The sequence below is a fragment of the Heterocephalus glaber genome, unplaced genomic scaffold (genome assembly GCF_053883595.1).
Source record: "Heterocephalus glaber isolate CG9 unplaced genomic scaffold, H.glaber_assembly_v1.0 deba00001673, whole genome shotgun sequence".
Lineage (NCBI taxonomy): Eukaryota > Metazoa > Chordata > Mammalia > Rodentia > Bathyergidae > Heterocephalus > Heterocephalus glaber.
The window spans coordinates 7420642-7439640 of record NW_028258410.1 but is presented as its reverse complement, the minus strand read 5'-3'; the positions used below and the strand labels follow the sequence as shown (position 1 = coordinate 7439640).

At 50.0% G+C, this 18999-nt stretch overlaps 1 protein-coding gene across 4 annotated transcripts in view; it reads right to left on the bottom strand.

Annotated features, from left to right (window-relative positions):
• Zbtb46 (zinc finger and BTB domain containing 46) overlaps window positions 1–18999 on the bottom strand; it is a 66907-nt gene that overhangs the window by 7570 nt on the left and 40338 nt on the right. For all 4 annotated transcript variants that reach the window (XM_087197637.1, XM_087197636.1, XM_013070832.3 and 1 more), the window contains one exon: window positions 4723–4898. In XM_087197637.1, the coding sequence (XP_087053763.1) occupies window positions 4723–4898 (176 nt within the window). The remainder of the gene's footprint in view (window positions 1–4722; window positions 4899–18999) is intronic.

Below are 18999 nucleotides of genomic sequence, written 5' to 3'. Positions count from 1 at the left end.
TATAATTTAAATTCATTTATAGGGCCAGGGATTTAGCTCAGTGTTGCCACCACCGGCCTTGCAAGTGCAAGGTCCTGAGTTCGATACCAAAAATAATAAATAAATAAATAAAATTGGTTTATAAATAAAGGTTATTAAAGTAAAAAGCATGTATTTCTTTTTTTTCCCAAGTTGCTAACAGATCAGAATGATGTAATACATATTGTTGTCTAAATATAATAATTCCAAAAGTTTAACTGGTTACAAATAATCTATTAATTATTACCATCTGGAGCTGGGGATTTAGCTCAGTGGTTTCACCGCCTGCTGTGCAAGCGCAAGGGCCCAAGTTTGATCCCCAGTACCAAAAAAAAAAGTTCCAAAAAAATTATTACCATCTGGTTTTTATAGGTTATTAAATAAGCTTTGTCAAGGTAATAAATGGAGACCCTTACATTCAGAAAAGCTGCTTGGGCAGGGGATTTAGCTCAGTGGCATCATGCCTGCCTCACAAGGTCCTGAGTTCGATCCCTGGTACCGCAAAAAAAAAAGAAAAGAAAGAAAAAAGAAAAGCTGCTAAATGAGACTCCCTTTGGTGACAGAGGAGCAGCTGCATGGAAACATTTTCCAGTCTTTGCTCACTAGGGGGACCTCAGCAGTTTCTAAAATGTTACAACAGAATGACCCCAATAGTTTTCATAGCCTTATAAGAGACTTACATCAGTGAATATTAAATATGTTATTGTAATATGTTTACATTGGTTGCCGTCAAAGGGTTAAGTGTATATATATATATATATATATATATATATATATATATATATATATTTTTTTTTTTTTGGAACTGGGGATCGAACTCAGGTCCTTGAGCTTGCGCAGCAGGCAGCGAAACCACTGAGCTAAATCCCCGGCCCTCTAAATATATTTTTGTGATATGCTTACATCGATCATTTTCAAAAGATTAAATTTTCGGGCCAGGGATTTAGCTCAGTGGTTCTGCCACCTGCCTCGCAAGCACAAGGACCCGAGTTCGATCCCTGGTACCAAAAAAAAGGATTAAAAGACATAAAGTTTCCTATAATTGTGATTATTATTATTATTATTATTTTTTTGGTACCGGGAATCGAACTTGGGACTTCCTGCTTGCAAGGCAGGTGGCGGAACCACTGAGCTAAATCCCTGGCCCTGTGATTATTATTATTAATTTTCTAGTGTACTAAATGTACTCATGCTTCTTTCTAATTGCACGTGTTTTCTAATATGGTGTTTATGGCAATAACCCCCTTTTCATTCAGGTGTTTGCTGTTCTGTTACACTCCAGCTACTTCTGACAACAGGTACATATACAGGCTGATGTACTTTCTTTAGGTGGCACCCTATCAAAGGATAATCTGGGTAAGAATTTTTGTTTTTTAGTGGAAGGTTGAGTACATTTAACAATAGCTATTTTATACTAAGATAGACATTTAAAAGTTACAAAGATCAAAAAAAGAAAGAAAGAGAAAGAAAGGAAGGAAGAAAGAAAGAAAGAAAAGAAAAGAAAGAAAGAAAGAAAGAAAGAAAGAAAGAAAGAAAGAAAGAAAGAAAGAAAGAAAGAAAGAAAGAAAGAAATTTGGGCTGGGGATTTAGCTCAGTGGTTCCGCTGCCTGCCTCGAAAGTGCAAGGTCCTGAGTTTGATCCCCGGTACCAAAAAAAAAAAAGAAAGAAAGAAAGAAAGTATGTTACAAAGATAATGTCATCATGATTGTCATGCTAAAATATGTGTGGCTCTTGATTTGAAGCTTTTATTCTGTTAACATTTTACAGGAATTCAACTATTAGAACAACCATGATTGATAATAATAACAGTCCTCTAACTATATTTTATATTTCAAAGTACTTCATATCTAGGCAAAATTATAATAATTAAGTTCACTATTCCCATTGAAATGCTAATGTTATTGATCTTCTCTTCTGGGTGTTCAACAACTAAAGTTTAGGGACCAGAACTACAAAGGTAACTGAGCTAAGACAGCCAATATTTTGGCCCTGGCCCTTCAAGGTCTACAAACTACCCAGCACATGAGAGAACCTTTGCTACAAGATCCTACAACTTTGGTAAGTCACCCAACCTCCTGAGCAGGGAGACTGTTGGACACCAAAAAAAGATAAGAATATACAAATGTAGGGCTGGGGATTTAGCTCAGTGGTTCTGCCGCCTGCCTCGCAAGCGCAAGGACCTGAGTTCGATCCCCAGTACCAAAAAAAAAGAATATACAAATGTAAAGTTTACGAAAGGAGTGTCACTTGATGGGAAAAATCTCCGACACTTTCACAGAAAGCAACATGGTCAAGCAAGGCCATGACACATGCTGATGGCTAACACTGACAGGAGCTGAGCAGCTCTATACATGGTTCAAAGTCATGCCTGTGGAGACTTAATTGGCCTTGATAGCTAGCAAGAGGTCTCGACACCTTAACTTGGTCTTGAACACCCAGTAGAAAAGTATAACCAAAAGATATATAAAGTCAAGACCATAGTAATAAAGCTGGATATAAGAAGGGGCTTCAATTGCTGACCCCTTGTGGCAGTTTCCAACTACACTGATGGCTCACCACTGTTATGGGTCATTAGAAAAAACTATGGTAAGGGCCAGGGATTTAGCTTAGTGACCTCGCAAACACAAGGTCCAGAGTTCGATCCCTGGTACCAAAAAAAAGAAAGAACTATGGTAAAATTTATAGACCTCAGCAAGAGTTATTAAATTTTTTAGCTAAAATTGTTTTTCAAAATTATTAAAATTTTAGGGGCCAGGGATTTAGCTGGATTCTGCCACCTGCCTTGAAAGCGCAAGGTCCTGAGTTCGATCCCCAATACCAAATATATATTCAGGGTTAAAATTATTAAAATTTTAATCTTTTTAAATTGAAAGAAAAATTGTGACAAAATATCAGATTTATAGATAACCTCCATTAGTGAAAGGGTCTAAGAGCCAGCAGATTACAATCACTATTTTAGTACTTTAGAAACAGTTTTTAAATATGGATTCTTCCCCAATCTGCTTTTTTTAATTTTAGTACTCATACTTTGATTATACATGCTCTAATGTCTTTAAAAAATTTTGTTTACTTTTGTTATAGGCTGTCAAACTCCAAGAGATCATATAGATAAAATCAACAAAAAATGTGCTAGATTTTTTACCAAAACCCACCAGATTGACTTTATAAAGAGTTTATAATTGCTAAATTACAGTGTGGGCTGGGGATTTAGCTCAGTGGTACCACCTGCCTCGAAAGTGGCAAGGTCCTGAGTTCAATCTCTGGTACCAAAAATAAATTGCTAAATTACCACATGATTTTTATTTAAGGCCTATTAAATTATATCCCTGAAAAGAGCTCCTAACTGCTGCCTTCCCTACATCGACCCTTCTCAGCTCAAATCAGTTGGATTGAAACTATGCCCTTTCTCCCCTAACCGCAGTTGGAGATGCTCTTTATAGAGGAACTTATTATAGACAGCTAAGTCAGTTAGACATATTATAAGTCCTTGTGACACAGGTCCATTGGATAACTCATGGGGACAAGCTATTGTTGGTGTTCTCACCTTTCCCTAAAAACACAATTACATTAGGCTGGGGATTTAGCTCAGTGGTGCTGCAGCCTGCCTCGAAAGCACAAAGTCCTGAGTTCCATCCCCAGTACAAAAACAAAACAAACACAATTACATAAACAAAAAGAAGAGGGTACAGCTACCTCCACAAGTTCAATTAGATCTTTCAAATTTTTTAGATCCACTTATGAAAAGTAAATATGTGCAAAGATAGATCTACAGACATGTCCTAGACACTAGTGTTGTCAAGGATGTCCTAACTAAAAGGTAAATGGCTCAATACACTTAATAACATAGGGGCCAGGGGATGCTTATCTTTCAACAGAAAATAAAAAGATGCTGTGGCCATCATCCCAGAATGCACCCCATGGACCAAGATGATGAATTCGCTGCAAGCAGCACCATGTGACAACCCTGCTGAGAGCCATGCAAATACTACATCTGAGTGACTCCTCTCATCTACAGCAGCCCTTGGACCTGGGAAGATCTCCAGACCTGATGCACCGCCTGTCGATGAGACCCAGGAGCAAACAGCCCCAAGGACAATCACAGCCCACACTGATGCAGCTGCCATTTCCAAACAGAGAAGGGGGAGACGCAGGGGACCATAACGCTGATTACGCCCAAAGCCGGCTGTGAAGAGCTAACCCCACAGCTTTGAGAAGTGAGTCCGGCCGAAGCCTACGAGCCGAGGTCAGAGGAACTCGCACCCAAATTCCGTTCCCACAACTAAAACCTTCTGACTAGAAGGACGATGTTCTAATTACAATGATATATTTTATCTATTCTGTTCCTAATTCGAGAATGCTTTGTCTTGTCCTTTGTGAGCCTTGTTTACATTACTTTCCATAGCAATCACTCATAGCTCACCTTTACCCCAATTGACTGCCACTAAAACTCAGTGCCTGGGACTGTCCCTCGCCTTTGTCGGTTGCAGCGGCATTGGTCGTCCTGGCCCCGCTTTTTCTCCTGGTTCTGTCTCTCAGTGTATTTATTTCTCAGGCCTGCGTCTCACACTGGGCAGGGGGCTGGGGGCCTGGAACCTGATCACAGGGATTCCAGTAGGGTGCAGCTCTTCCTGCCTGCTCCGTCTCCCCGCACACACAGCGGACCTTGCTTCTGGGGAGTCCAGGGACTGCTCGGCCCACACTCACCAGCGTGTGCCGCTTCATGTGCTCGCGCCGCGTGAACTTCTTCCCGCAGATCTCGCACGGGTAGGGCCGCTCCCCCGTGTGCGAGCGCATATGCCGCTTGAGGATGCACTGGTGCATGGCTGAGAAGCTGCAGTAGGGGCACTTGAACTTCTTCCTGATCACCGTGAATTCATTCACTGAAAAACAGTGGTTGGGGTGTCAGGGTGACGGCAGGGCTCGGCCACCTCCGCTTCCACACAACCGTCCACCCACGGACACAGGGAGCCTGCAGCCCGAGCCCTGGGAGGCACTTACGCGGGGTGGGGGCCACATTCCAGCCGAGGAGAGCCTGGCGCTGGCGACCTGCCCAGACCTCCCTGGGCCCTCTGGCCCCATGTGTGCTCAGCAGCGACACCAGAAGGCTGCAGAGGGGGCAGCGGACTCCGTCTGCCAGGGCAGCTGCCTGACAGGTTACCCGGTGCTGTCCTGCCTGCCCCACACGCAATGCAGCAGGGCCCCTCGTCACCACCTCCAGCAGTAAGTGCGCCCTGCACCCAGCCTCAGCAACGCAGCGGACCCTGAGGTGCCCACCAACATGGGACTTGGAGATGGGCCTGCACTCCTGCAGGTCCTGGCAGCACCAGGAGACCACGGGAAGGTCTGCCGTGAGCCTCCACTCACACTCCTGAGCCAGCACTCCACGGACAGAGACTCCAGACAGGGACGGACTCTGGGCTGAAGGACCAGAGGCTCTAGATGGGCTCTGAGCTGACGCCAGGCTCCCCCATGCCAAGCATGCGGACACCACAGCTCCCAGCCCGGGCCCTCGCCAGAGCCCCATTCCCTCCGCAGGGCTGAGAACTTGGTCCTCAAGGCCCTTTTGTCAGATGTGAACCCCTTCCTCACACTTAGGGGCTCTCCGCAGGTGTGCAGGGGTGTTCCACACAGCCTGAAGGGTGAAACCATCACTCACAGTCGTGTCTCCTTTAAATTGTGTGTGCAAACGCACACGTTATGTCCTTACAGCACTGGAATGAAATGTGTGCACTGCGTGGAACATCAGACCCAACACAGTGCAGCCTCTTTGTAACACCATTTTCTGTTTGTTGGTTGGTTTGCATTGCTTTCTGTTTGTTTTTGTGATATGACTCTCGGGATTGAACCCAGAGCTTACCCACTGAACTACATCACAGTCCTTTTCTTATTTTTTAATTTTTGAGACAGATTCTTGTTAAGTCACTAAGTTGCCCAGGCTGGGCTCAAAGTTGGGATCCTCTTGGCTCAATTTCCCAGAGTCCTGGGATTACGGGTGTGGCCCTGGCTGTAATCCCATGTTTTTAACCAAACAGTCATTTAAATGTCTCAAAGACTCATTACAGAGCCTACTGTTGGACACCTCCTTCCACTTCTCCCCTTGAGAGTAACACTTGGCCACTTCCTGAGCAGGTCCTGAGCGTAGACCAGCTGCCTGCCCGAGACCGCTGTTCCCATGCTATGCCAGGCCTCTCCAGGCCTGGTGCAGGGAGGCTCTCCTGGCGCACGGGCTCTGCAGGTCCCCTCATGCTGTTCAGCCGCCGAGAATGTGCCTTCAGGGTGGGAGGAAGCGTGCAGGTGCACACTCAGAAGGAACAGCCCGGCAGGTCACAGCACATGCACCTGACCAGCAGGGCACAGGTATCCAGCCACAACCCGCAGCACACTGGGAGCTCCCAGCCGGGAGACCTTGCTGACTGCCAGGGAGCCAGGCCACAGACCACTCCTCCTGCAGCCACACCCTCCCGGGCAAAGGCACATGCTCTACAAAGGGAATGGGTTTCTACATGATTTTTTAAAAACAACTTTTGGGGAATATAGCCTTGGTTTATATACTGCTTCTATAACTATGAAAGTTAAAATTTTGAATTACCATATTTTTTGCCTCCTCTAATGATTCAGACCTGCATGTCAAATAAATACTTAACTCAGGAGAGCACCTCTCTCAGGGGGCGGAGGTGGTTTCCTGAGCTGCAGAGGAATGGGCTGGCGATCTCGATACACATGAGCCACGCACATTAGGGTTGCCCACAGTCATGATGGTGACCTCCTTTCTGGTCTTGCCATGGACCCGAAGCGCTCCATGGCCTGCACATTGTTCACACCCTTCTTCACCTTCCCCAAGACTGCATACTTGCCATCCAACCACTCGGTCTGGCTGTGCAGATGAAAAACTGGGAGCCGTTTGTGTTTGGTCCAGCATCTGCCATGGACAGAAGACCAGGACCTGCATGCATCAGGAGGAAGTTCTCATCGCCATGGCGTGTGAAGTCACCACCCTGGCACATAAATCCTGGAATAATTCTGTGAAAGCCGGGACCCTTATAACCAAATCCTTTCTCTCCAGTGCTCAGAGCACAAAAGTTTTCTGCTGTCGTTGGGAGCTTTGTCTCAAAACAGCTCGAAGGAGATGTGGCCCAAGGGCACGGTGGAAGAACACGGTGGGCCTGACCGAGGTTGGCAGGGAATGACCGCAGTGAGGCACAGTGGCATCTGCCAGAAACACATTTTGTTCTAGAAAAATAATTTAGAACAGACATGTGTAGTAGCCCACCTGTGTAAGGAGGGCTTGCTCAAGGTAGAGACACAGCTGGAGATGGCCCAGGAGCTAGCTGTGGTTGTGGGTGCCTGTAACCCCAGCTACTTGGGAGGCTGAGGCAGGAGGATCGAAAGTTCAAGGCCAACCTGGGCAAGTTAGTGAGACCCAGACTTAAAATTTAAAAAGGGAAGGGGCGGGAATTTAGCTCAGTGGTTCTACTGCCTGCCTTGCAAGCACAAGTTCCTGAGTTCCATCCCTGGTACAAAAAAAAAAAAATGTAAAAAGGGATAGGGGTGTGGCAGCACCGCAGGCCGCCTGCTAGCATGGAAGCAGTTTCTCACCGGAAACAACTAACGCCCCCACAGTTCAGCTGTGCCAGTCTGTGTTTTGGTGCCTTGTTCGGAGTGTCCCACAGTCGCTTCCTGGTTCTCAGCCCCAGTGACACAGTGGAGGGGTGTCAGGCCAACCAGAGCCCCTGACGACCAGGCAGGAGGCCCTGGGTCTGACCAACGCACCTGGAAACCAATGAACTCAAAGTTCAAGGTCCAGGAGCGGGACCCTCGGGTGGGGCGAGTGCCACTGCTGGGGCCCAGGGCCCGGGCAGAGATGCGGCTCCTGCCCCACCAGCTCCCTGGCTGCCGTGCCATTGCTCCTCCATGGTGGGACTGGGAGCCATGCCAGGCGCGCAGGAAGATCCCTGGCCGGGGCTTCAAGACCAGCCTGAGCCACACAGCAAGACAGGGTGGAGTGGGGGAGGCCCTCACAGTGCAAAGAAAGAAATTCTTCTTTTTTTTCTTTTGGTACCGGGGATTGAACTCAGGTTCTTGTGCTTGTGAGGCAGGCACCAGAACCACTGAGCTAAATCCCCGGCCCCTCTTCTTCTTTTTTTTTTTTTTTTTTGATAAATTACCAGTGATGCTGTGATGCTGTTACAGACGAACAGTTTCATCCCGGGAACACTAATAGCCTTGAAAATAAACCTGGGGAGAGTGCAATCGATGATCATTAAATTGAGTGCTGGCCCCGCCCCAAGGCCCACACCTGGAAGCTGTTCACTGGGGACCTAGTGTCCTCAGGATGAACAAGGCCTCCCAAGTGGATCACCCATCGAGGAGCAGGCCTGCAGAAGCTGGCTCGCAGTAAACCAAAACATGAAGCTAGGTGACATTTGCTGTGATTCACACCGGCGGGGGCCAGTCCCAAACCTGAGAAGGCTCCGGCCTCCTCCCAACCCCAGACCTGGGGCAGCAGCCCAGGCTATAACCATGGCTCTTCCTCTGTCCCCTCCCAGCCACACTGGGACTGCAGTACCAAGTTCATCAGGCCTCACTGTGCACAAGTGAACATCCAGGAACCTCTTCACAGGGCATGGGACACCATGCCTATAATCCCAGCTATTCAGGAGGCTGGGGCAGGAGGATCACAAATTTGAGGCCAGCCTGGGCAACTTAGGGAAACGCTGTCTCAAAATAAAATTAAAAAGCTGGTGTGTGGGGGGAGGTGCATGCCTATAATCCCAGTACTCGAGAGGCTGAGGCAGGAAGATTGCCAGGAGTTCAAGGTCAGCCTAAACTACATAGTGAGTTGAAGGCCAGCCTGGACTGCATAGCAAGACCCTGTCTCAAAAAATGAAAATAAATAGATAAAATTAAAAAGAGGGCTAGAGATGTAGCTCAGTGGTAGAGCATCCGTATCCGTGGGTTCAGTCCTCAATACAGCAAAACAAACAAACAAACAAAATACCTCTTTCATGACAGTGTTGAGACTGGGAGAAGCTGCCAGTGAACCACCCAGGGCCGAAAGGTTTGCTGCCAAGGGCAAAGAGCCCTCCTCAGAGGGCCAGTGGTGTGTCTCCAGTCTTCCACCAGGCAGCCGTTTTAATTCTGTCAAATCACAATTTTCTGGAGACCAGACTCCCAGTGCATCTCAGAAACGAATCCGAACATAAAGCCTCATGACTGTGCCACATCCCATCACGAAAACCCGGACAGCACACACCTGCAGCACCTCCTGATCGAGGCTCCGTCCTGTCCAACCCCCTTGATCCCCACAGTGGTCGGGTCTGGGGACCGAGCGGAGCTGGCAGGTGAGACGCATCCCCTTTTATCGCCATCACAAGGCTCACTAGGGAAGCTGGTGCGTCCTGGCACTTCCTTATGGAGAGGTTTTACAATCATAATTCAGTTTCCTCAGCAAATTATAGAACTCTCAACTCCTCTCCCTTTCTGCTTCTGTTTTGATAAACTGCATTTTCAAGGAATTTTCCTGTTCCCAGCAACACTTTAAGAGGCTTGGATAGGTTGTTTAAAGTATTCTCTTATTATCTTTCCAATACCTATGAGATCTGCAGTAATGAGCTTTCTATAACTTTTATTGGTAAGTGTTTTCGTTTTACTGACCACTTTAGATAAGGAGTCTGCCTGCTCGCTCGCTCTCTCTCCCATCAGTACTGGGGATTGAACCCAAATCTTTTGCACTGTGTTACATCCCAACCCTTTTTAAATTTTGAGACAGACAGGGTCTTGCTAAATCACCGAGACTGGGATAGAACCCTCAGCCTTCCTCCCTCGGCCTCCCAGAGTGCTGGGATTATAGGCACGTACGGGGAAAGGATGGGGATCTTTTTTCTCCATTGACACATGCTCTTCACTTCCTTCTTATTCTCTGCATTTAGTTTGCTCTTCTTTTTCTCCCTTGTTTTTCCATAACTTTTAGTACATCAAGACTACACTTCTAGGGAGTTGGTGCATGTACATAACATACTCTTACTTCTTCACACAGAAATTTAGAATCTGCCTTCTTTCCTAATATGGACAATAAGAGCTATAAACACTGCTTTAGAAGTGGTCTCCAGTTTTGAGATGGCATATTTTCATGATCATTCAGGTCAAAACTTTTTAGAATTTCCATGTGACTTACTCTGGAACACACATCATTATGGATGAGAGTGCTACTTCATGTAGAAGCACACAGCGATATTCTAGTTTCTGTTGCTGATTCTAACTTCAGCTCGCTGAGGTTTGCTAAGGTCGAAGAGCAGACGGCTTCAGCCCTCTGAGGTGTTGCTGACGGCCTTTGAGGTCTGCTTGGTGATGTGCTGGGATGTTCCAAGCTGGGTGTGAAGCTGCATGCTGTGTTGTCCAGGCCACTAGGTCTGAACACAGATGCAAAACATCACCAAGTTCAATTCAAAGATGCAGAACAGGAGCAACACCTTACCACGACATATTTATTCCAGAAATCCAAGATTAGCTTAACGCTGAGAACTGTGTTCAATTTCCTCTGTCCCTGAGCCACTTGCTGTACTGCTAATCACAGACTTCGCCATTTCTCCTGTTAGGGCCAGCAGCTTTGGTTTCACATGGTTACCAGCGAGCTATTATTAGAAGCACACACATCAGGACTCTTCACTCATTACTGAGCTGACCCTTTTATCAGAGTGCAAGTCCCTCCTGGGTGAGACTTCTTTAAAAAGCTTACTTTGATTGCCCAGGAGCCTGCCTGTAATCTCAGCATTTGAGAGGTTGAGGCAGGAGGATCACAAGTTGGAAGCCAGGCTGGTCTACAGAGTGGTTTCAACTATACAGCAAATTCAGAACTGTACAGCAAGACCCTGTCTCAAAGCACCTCCCAAAAGAGTTCACTGTGATACTAGTTATCATAATAGTATTAATAATTAATTATAACTAGCTTTCTTTAAGTTAGTGTTTGCTTGGTTTATCTTTATCTGTCTTTTTCCCTTAAACTTTTCTGTGTCTTCATCCATAAAGTATTTGGTCTAAAATCAGCAAAGAATAGGCCAGGGATGTCGTAGCTCAGTGATGCCACGTCTGCCTGGCAAGTGCAAGGTCCTGAGTTCAATCCCCAGTACTGGAAAAAATAAAAATAATACATACATACATACATACATACATACCTACAAATAGCAAAGAGTAAAAAAAACAAAAACAAGATAATACAAAAAAAAAAGCTGTGGGTGTAGCAGGAGTGCCTACAGTCCTAGTTACTTGGGAGGCTGAGGCAGGTGGATCATCTGAGCCTAACTGTTCCACGCTGGCCTGGGCAACATTTAAATTAAATAAATAAATGAACAAAAATGGCAGGGTGTGGTTGCACAGGCCCGGAACCCCAGCTACTTGGGAGGCTGAGGCAGGAAGACCACCAGTTTGAAGTCAGCCTGGGCAACTTAGTAAGGGGGGCCAGGGATGTAACTCTGGCCCTGCACCTTCCTGGCAAGTGCAAGGTCCTGAGTTCAATCCCCAGTACTGGAAAAAAAGAAGAGGGGAAAGGCGAAGGAGAAGAAGAAGAGGGCTGATGCTCAGTGGTAGCGCGTCCTTGGGCTCAATCCCCACCAATGATAATTGTCACCAGACTGAGAGGTCATCTCACCATACCGTGATCTACAATGACAGATCCTCTTACAGTAACGTAGTTGCTGCGACAGCTGTTCAAGCGCCCCAGCTTCCATCTGTCCTTTTGCGCGCCTTACCCTTTCCCCCTTAGTTATCTGTCTTTCCACTCGCTCCTCAGGGAGTCTCCGGACGGACGGGCCACCGTCCTGCTCCCTGCGCCTGACGTAGTGCTGAGGCCTCACGGAGCCCTGGCGCTGCGCAGGCGGACCGGGCCGCCCTGGGCCCTGGCTCTCGCTCGAGTCAGCGGCCCGGGGCCCCCCCTGCGAGCGCGCGCGTGTGCGTGTGTGCGCGTGCGCGGGATCGGCCAGGCGGCGGCGCCCCACGGCGGCCTCTCCGCAGGCGGTTCTGGCGCAGCTTCGCGTGGTTTGGGGTTTCAGGGAGCTGCCGCGCCTGGGCGGTCACGTGCTCCGCGCCTCCCGCTCCCGCGCCCCGGTCGCACCGATACTTCCCGCGCTCCAGGCTGCTGTCCACGCTGAGACTGATCTTGCTGCCCAGGCTGGGCTGGAACTGAAATCCTCCTGCCCCAGCCTCCCAAGTGCTGGAGGGACAGGCGTGCGCCGCCACACCCAGCCCGCCCTATGAAGTCTTCAGCTCAGAGGCCGAGGTTTCAGTTTCAAATGTCCACTTGATTCTCTTTCTCAGGTCACAATTCTCGTGAAGTCTTGAGATTCCTTCGCCCTTGCTGCCCTCCCCGCTCACCTTGCTGACAGTCCGCGGTCTGCCACGGCTCGCCCTGGTATTCCGCCCAGGGCCCATCCCAGAGGCGCTGCACACGGCGCTCTGACAGCGTCGTCTTTCTCCAAAGACAGCCACGGCGCGGCTTCCACGGTGCTGTTCTTCCCCAGCGAGCAGACTGACCCTGGGGCGTCCCCAGGAGCGTGGAGCCTTCGCCTCGCCTCACTCCCAGGCAGCCAGTCTGCCCAGCTCTGCCCTCCGGAACCCCCGGTGCCTGCTGCTGCCCCTGGAGAACGTGGCTCCCTCCATTGTGCATAGCCCAGGCGCTGAGGGCGCGCACGCGTGGGCTCTTCCCGGCGAGTCCTGCATTGGGGGTTTGTGACCCCCTGTGATTACCCTGAAGACCCGGGGTCAACAGCACAAACCATAGTCGAGCCCCACTAAGCTGTGTCCTGCTCCGCTGACTGGAAAACCTGCCAAGCCCACTCACTGCCTCCTGCACCAGCCACGCAGGACACGCCTGCCTCAGTGTGTGTGTGTGTGTGTGTGTGTGTGTGTTGTTTCTGAAGTACTGGGGATTGAACCGAGGGACTTCACACTGAGCTACATCCCTAGCCCTTTTCTTCTTTCTTTTCAGACAGGGTCTTGCTAAGTTGCCCAGGCTGAGCTTGAACTTGGTGATCCTCCTGCCTCAGCCTCCCAGAGTGCTAGGATTACAAGTGTGTCACAACACAGCTGGCTTGGTTTTGTTTATGTGCTTGTTTATGTGTTTGTGTGGGTTGAGTTTTTTATGGTTTTTTTTTAGGGGGGATGGCAGCTTTTCAAATAGTTTTTCCGCAGAGGGTCAGTCCAATACTAGCTAGCCATGACTGAAACTAGAAATTCAGAGAGTTTTCTTCAGATACATTTTTTTACAATAAATAAATGCTTTTTCCTTATTAGCACCTGGCAAAGTGACAATGATCAAAATTGCACCATACATTTAAAATGCAGTCTAAATTAATAAACTGACATCCCCCAGTGAGTAATCTTTATCTCCATCAATGCACTCTGCTGCTGTCACTCGATCCACACTGCCTGGGAGGCCACGGCTATGCTTTATGAGGAAGGCACAAACGCTGAGAGCCCAGAAGGAACTTGCAGACAAGGAGCAAGTTCTGTGGAGTTAACAGACCTAAGAGAGAACAATCCCTTCACTACTGAAATTCTGTTTTCAAGAGAGATTAATGTTACACGTCGATAATTTTTTTTTTTGGTACCAGGTATCGAACTTGGGTCCTTGTGCTTTCGAGGCAGGCAGCAGAACCACTGAGCCAAATCCCCAGCCCTTCACTGATAATTTTTAAAACTCCTTGAAGCCAATCCCTGAGCCACAATATTTTAGTGAAGTATTTCAGTAAGCTGGTAACAAAGTTGAGAAGTGCAGTGTCTGAGGAGCCCAGAGGTCCCAGGCTGGTGTGGGGATAGCGTCAGGTGTGAAAATGAAATCTCAGAATACTCCACCCACTGTGCACCCACTTCCCTCAGCTTCTCTGGAACCCATCTAAAACTTGAAGATGTCTTCGAAAATCAGCCAAACCAAGAGCCCGAGCGCTGCCACAGTGCAGCTCTGGGCATGGGTCCCTGAGACACCCGGCTCCAGAGGCCCCACTGTGCCTCTCGAGCTAGCACACCAGGGTAGCAACGTGGTCCTGCAGAGGCGATGCCAACAGACCCCATGTGGCTGACAAGAGGAGAGCAGAAAGGCACGCAGACGAGACGCCGCAACCCGGCTGCAGGCACAGCACCTCTGCCACAGAAACCTGAGGCTGAGGCAGGAGAGTCCCGTTTGATGCCTCATCGAGTTAGATGTGAGCTGAGAAACTGGGCAAGACTTGTCTCGAAGTAAAAAAGGGTGGTGAGGCTGTAACTCAGCAGCAGAGCACCTGGCAAGCACATGAAAGGGCCTGGGCCTTTCCCCAGCTGCACAGAATGCCAGAATGAAACCCTGGCTCCTCCATCTTCAAGCTTGTTTCCCAGGCCTGAGCAGTAGAGGCAAGTGCAGGGAGCGAGGATGGGTGGGGACAGTGGGAACAGGGGTGTGGCCTCCCCCACGGAGCAGGGTCTTGCTGGCTGGAAGCCTTTCCCCACAGACGCCTCCCTGCTCGCTGGCAGAGCACACGGGCCACTCTGTGACCTTCCTGAGCTCACCAGTGCGCAGCGAAGGCTGAGCCTCCGCCCTGAACACCTGGAGACTGAACCCACAGCCACCTCAACCTGCCCGCAATGATGGGCCACACCACACACAAGCGCCCCTTCCAGCTAGGCATAGTGGGCACACCTGTAGTCCCCACACTCTGGGAGGCTGAGGCAGGAGGATCAGCCCTGACAACTTAATGACTTAGCAAGACCCTGTTTGGAAATGAAACATAAAAAAGGTCTGGGGATGTAGCTCAGATTGAGGGTCCTGGTTTCAATCCCCAGTGCGTGTGTGCGCGTGCGGAGGGACACACGTGTTCACAGTGCCATGGCTCAGTTCTCCCCAGAAGAGCCCCAGCCAGAGCTCCGTGGCTCTGCGTGGCATGGGTGGAGGTGTCACCAGGGCCGCCCAGGCCTGTGGCAGGGGCAGTGGCACAAGGTGCTGGAGAGGGCTCCTGGTGTCCAGGGCAGGGCTGGCCGGGGCCGAGTCCAGAGAAGACTGCCGCTCAGGTCATGAGAGCCATGGACCTGAAACCAGCAGCACGTGAGGTGCAGAACACTGGACCCGAGAATCAGGACGACCTGCAGCCGGCGGACAGCCCTCTCACCTACCCGCTCCCTACCTGACAGCTACAAAGACAACCTGGCACCAGCCACCTGGAAAGGAACGCGTCATTAACTCCAGCCAACAGCATTCTTGCTTGTGGTGGGCCTCACTTCCCATGTCCCCATCAAATCAGATGTCACGGAAGAAAAGCCGTGAACACAAGCCCACCACCCAAAGCTGCCTCGTTAGAAAGGCCCTCGAAGCAAGAGTCACTCTTTAACTTCAAAGCCCGACACGTGGGTAGGCTCTTCCTGAGGATCTGCTTTTTAAAGGAGGCCAGCTAACCCTTCACAGCAGCGGGCCAGGCAGGAGGGCTCACCCCCACCAGAACTCCCTAGGGCAAGGAGATCAGGAACACGCAGGGCCTGCACAGGCAAAATCTGCTCAGTACACCTACCATTCTAAATTTTAGGGACTGGTGGTTTTCTTATGGCTTTGTTTTTTTGAGACAAGATTTCACTGTGTAGTTCAAGCTGGTCTTGAACTCACTATATAGTCCAGGCTGGTCTCAAACTCATGGTAATCCTCCTGCCTCAGCCTTCCGAGTGTTGGGATTACAGGCGTGTGACACCATGCCCGTCTAGGAACTGGGGTTTTTAACTCATCCTGTACAAATCAAATGTCATTATGTTAGGGGGAGAAAAAAAGTCTCTCAAAACAAGGTTAGAGGGCTGGGGATTTAGCTCAGTGGTTCCGCCACCTGCCCCGCAAGTGCAAGGTCCTGAGTTTGATCCCCAGTACCAAAAAAAAGACAAAAACAAGGTTAGAGAATTTACAAAAATATATATGACCACCTTGCTATGTTGCCCAGGCTGGGTTTAAACTCAAGAGCTTAAATGATCCTACTGCCTCAGCCTCCCAATAACTCCAAGAAGTATCTTACATATAAAACAAGTTAGCTTCATACCTGTGGCTGAGCACTGAGGTGAGCTGGAGAGGACTAAGAACCTAGTGCTGTGACTGCTTCTGGCATCAGGACACAGCTGGGCACAGGAGTCACAGGCACTATGCCCACAGGACCAGCTCGCTGGACACGCAGTGCCACCTGCAGTGTGCTCTGGGCCACCTCGTCTTACCTGGGCTGGAGGCAGTGTCTCCTCGGGCTCAGTCTGGAGGCCCCAGAGCCATCCTGTGGCTGAGTGGGAGAAGGGTGGAAGGCCTTCACTCTGCGGCCAGGGCCCCCTTGAGTGGCTCCGGCCCTGGGCATGCAGGAAGCGGGGCTCACCACAGAGAAGAATGAAGCCTCGGGGCTTCAGAGAGTCCCAGAAGGTGACAGTTGGTGGGGAGAATGCAAGATCTTGTTGGAAGTTGCACTCTGGACTCTGGCTGGCTGATGCCAGCCAGCAGGGGCCTTCGCACCAGCCTGGTCTGTGGTGGGCTCTTTCTGTGGGAGCACAGTGATTTCTGCAGAGGCTGGCGACCTGTGTCCTTGAGAGCCAATCTTCTGACAAGTTCTTTAAGATCCATCAGCCTGAGTCCAGTAATACTGCACCAAATGCCCTTGGTAGGAATTCCAGAAGCAACCTAGGAGCAAGTAAAGGCCCTCGATTCCTCGTATGAAAACAATAAGCAGGCCTGGGATTTAGCTCAAGTGGTTCTGCCACCTGCCTCGAAAGTGCAAGGTCCTGAGTTCCATCTCCAGTACCAAAAAAACCAAACAATAAGCAAATATTCTGTAAGCCAAAAGAGAAAAAAGCTACAGACATTCTCCACCAAATGCTCCAGGATGTTCAGGCCTCACTTATGGCCAGTGAGGAGGAGGAAGCATCCAAGCAGGCAGCCGGAGGCTCCAGTGCGTCCGATGGGTGGGGCTGCCCTGCAGCAGGTGGGGGAGGGGGTTTCCGGCCAAGAAAGCGCGTGCTAGGGTGACATGGGGCACTTCGGGTCACCGCACACGGTGTGATGTGCCTCAGTCTCAAGGTAACATGGCCTCCTGTACCTGCGTCGGTTGGGCTGTCTTCCATCTGCTCTGTTCCCGTTTCTGGGCCCACAGGTGGGCCATCAGGTGTCCACATCCAGGACGGACACACCCGTGTGTCAGAGCCATGTTCCAAGTTGTGAATGACTCTTCATGGTTTCTATTCAGTGAACAATGACTACAAACAAATTAACCAAAGTAAAAGAGAACCAAGTTAAACTGAGTCAAAAGAAGGAAAAAAGCCTTCTGATGGAGCAATCAGAAGACTGATGAGCCAGTGATGAAACCACCATTTGCTGAACTCATAGCCAAGCCAATATTAGTCCTATGAAAACAAAGAAATTAATTCCACTTTTCTAGACTGCTCCAGAGCCATCCGGAAAGGACATCTGAGGACCAGGACCAGCTACGCTACACTGTTTGCACACTGCCTGCCAGCCCCAGACCACACATACCAACACGGTACACGAGTGGCCAAGGAGAATCAGGCCTCAGCTGGGTCCCTGGGCTGAGGGTCCTGCACCACAGAGCAGCTGTGAGCCCTGTGGCAAGGGGCCCCTTCTCCAGTGACGTCACCTGCTGGGCTGTGTGCTCTCCTGCGCCAACCAAAGTCTCTGCCTCAGACCCAGCTCCTCAGGAGCAGCCCGCACGAGGAGTCACAAGTCCCAACGAAAATCCAAGCCTGGGCCCAGCAGCCAGGACGCAGGGATCTCATCTTCACCCGAGCTGAAGGGCACAAGGAAACTGGCCATGCTGCCCACCAGGCGCGCAGAGTCTTCCTTTCTCCAAACCCACTTAGCCCCCAGCTGCACAGCCCAGCTGCTCCGGAGGAGGAGGCAGCACCCGACGCCCTGCCCAGGCACCTGTGGCTGCAGTGCACTTCCAGAACTCATGTGGCGAGGGGCTGAGCCAGTGTGGGGTGCACAGGAGGGTCTGCAAACCCTGAGCGCCACCCTGCTGAGCTGCCCCCCACACACCACAGCCCAGTCCGAGCCTCTGGGCAGCTAAGGAGCAAACACACCCTCCTGCCAACGGGCGCTTCCAGGAGGAGGAGCAGGAGATGGACCGGGCCATGCTCTGGCGGGCCTGACGCTGCTTCTCATGCAGACTCGACAGACTCCTGCTCCAGGGCCGCCTGCTGCTGTGGTCTGTGACGCCCGGGCACCTCCACCACCCACTCATCAGGATGACCCCTCACCCTGGCTGCAGCTCCTCTGCCACCCAGTGCTGCCATCCAGCATGGGCACCACCAACCCGTAGGGAGGACACTTGCAGCATGGAGGTGGCCCACAGAATCCTGGAAGGCAGGGGCTTCTTTCCGGATTTTTCCTGTCTTCATTTCAGAAACAGGCCGATGTCACTCAGGATGTCAGAAAATCATGTTTTTGGCTGGGCGTGGTGGCACAGGCCTGTAATCCCAGCACTTGGGAAGCTGAGGCAGGAGGATCACCACCAGCTCAAGGCCAATCTGGGCTACACAATGAGTTCAAGGTCAGCCTGACCTACATAGTTAGACCCTGTCTCAAAAAAAAAAAAGAAAAAAGAAAAAAGAAAAGAAAATCATGTTTTAAAGTAACCCACTCCCTGGGGAGTTCCACAGCCTCTCTGCCCACCAGGCAGGTTTGCTGTCCACACATGGCCAAAGTCACCCTGTCCAAGCCTGGCCAGGGGAGGACTCTGCCAAGTGCTAACCCTACTTATGAAAAGGGCAAATTCTTGGGCCGGGATTTAGCTCAGTGGTTCCACCCCCTGCCTCGAAAGTGCAAGGATCCGAGTTTGATCCCTGGTACCAAAAAAAATCGAGAGGTTAAAACACTACAGAAATGGGGGCCAGGGATTTAGCTCAGTGGCACCTCGCCTGCCTTGCAAGTGCAAGGTCCTGAGTTCAATCCCTGGCACCACAAAAAAAAAAAAAAAAATTATAGAAATAACAAGT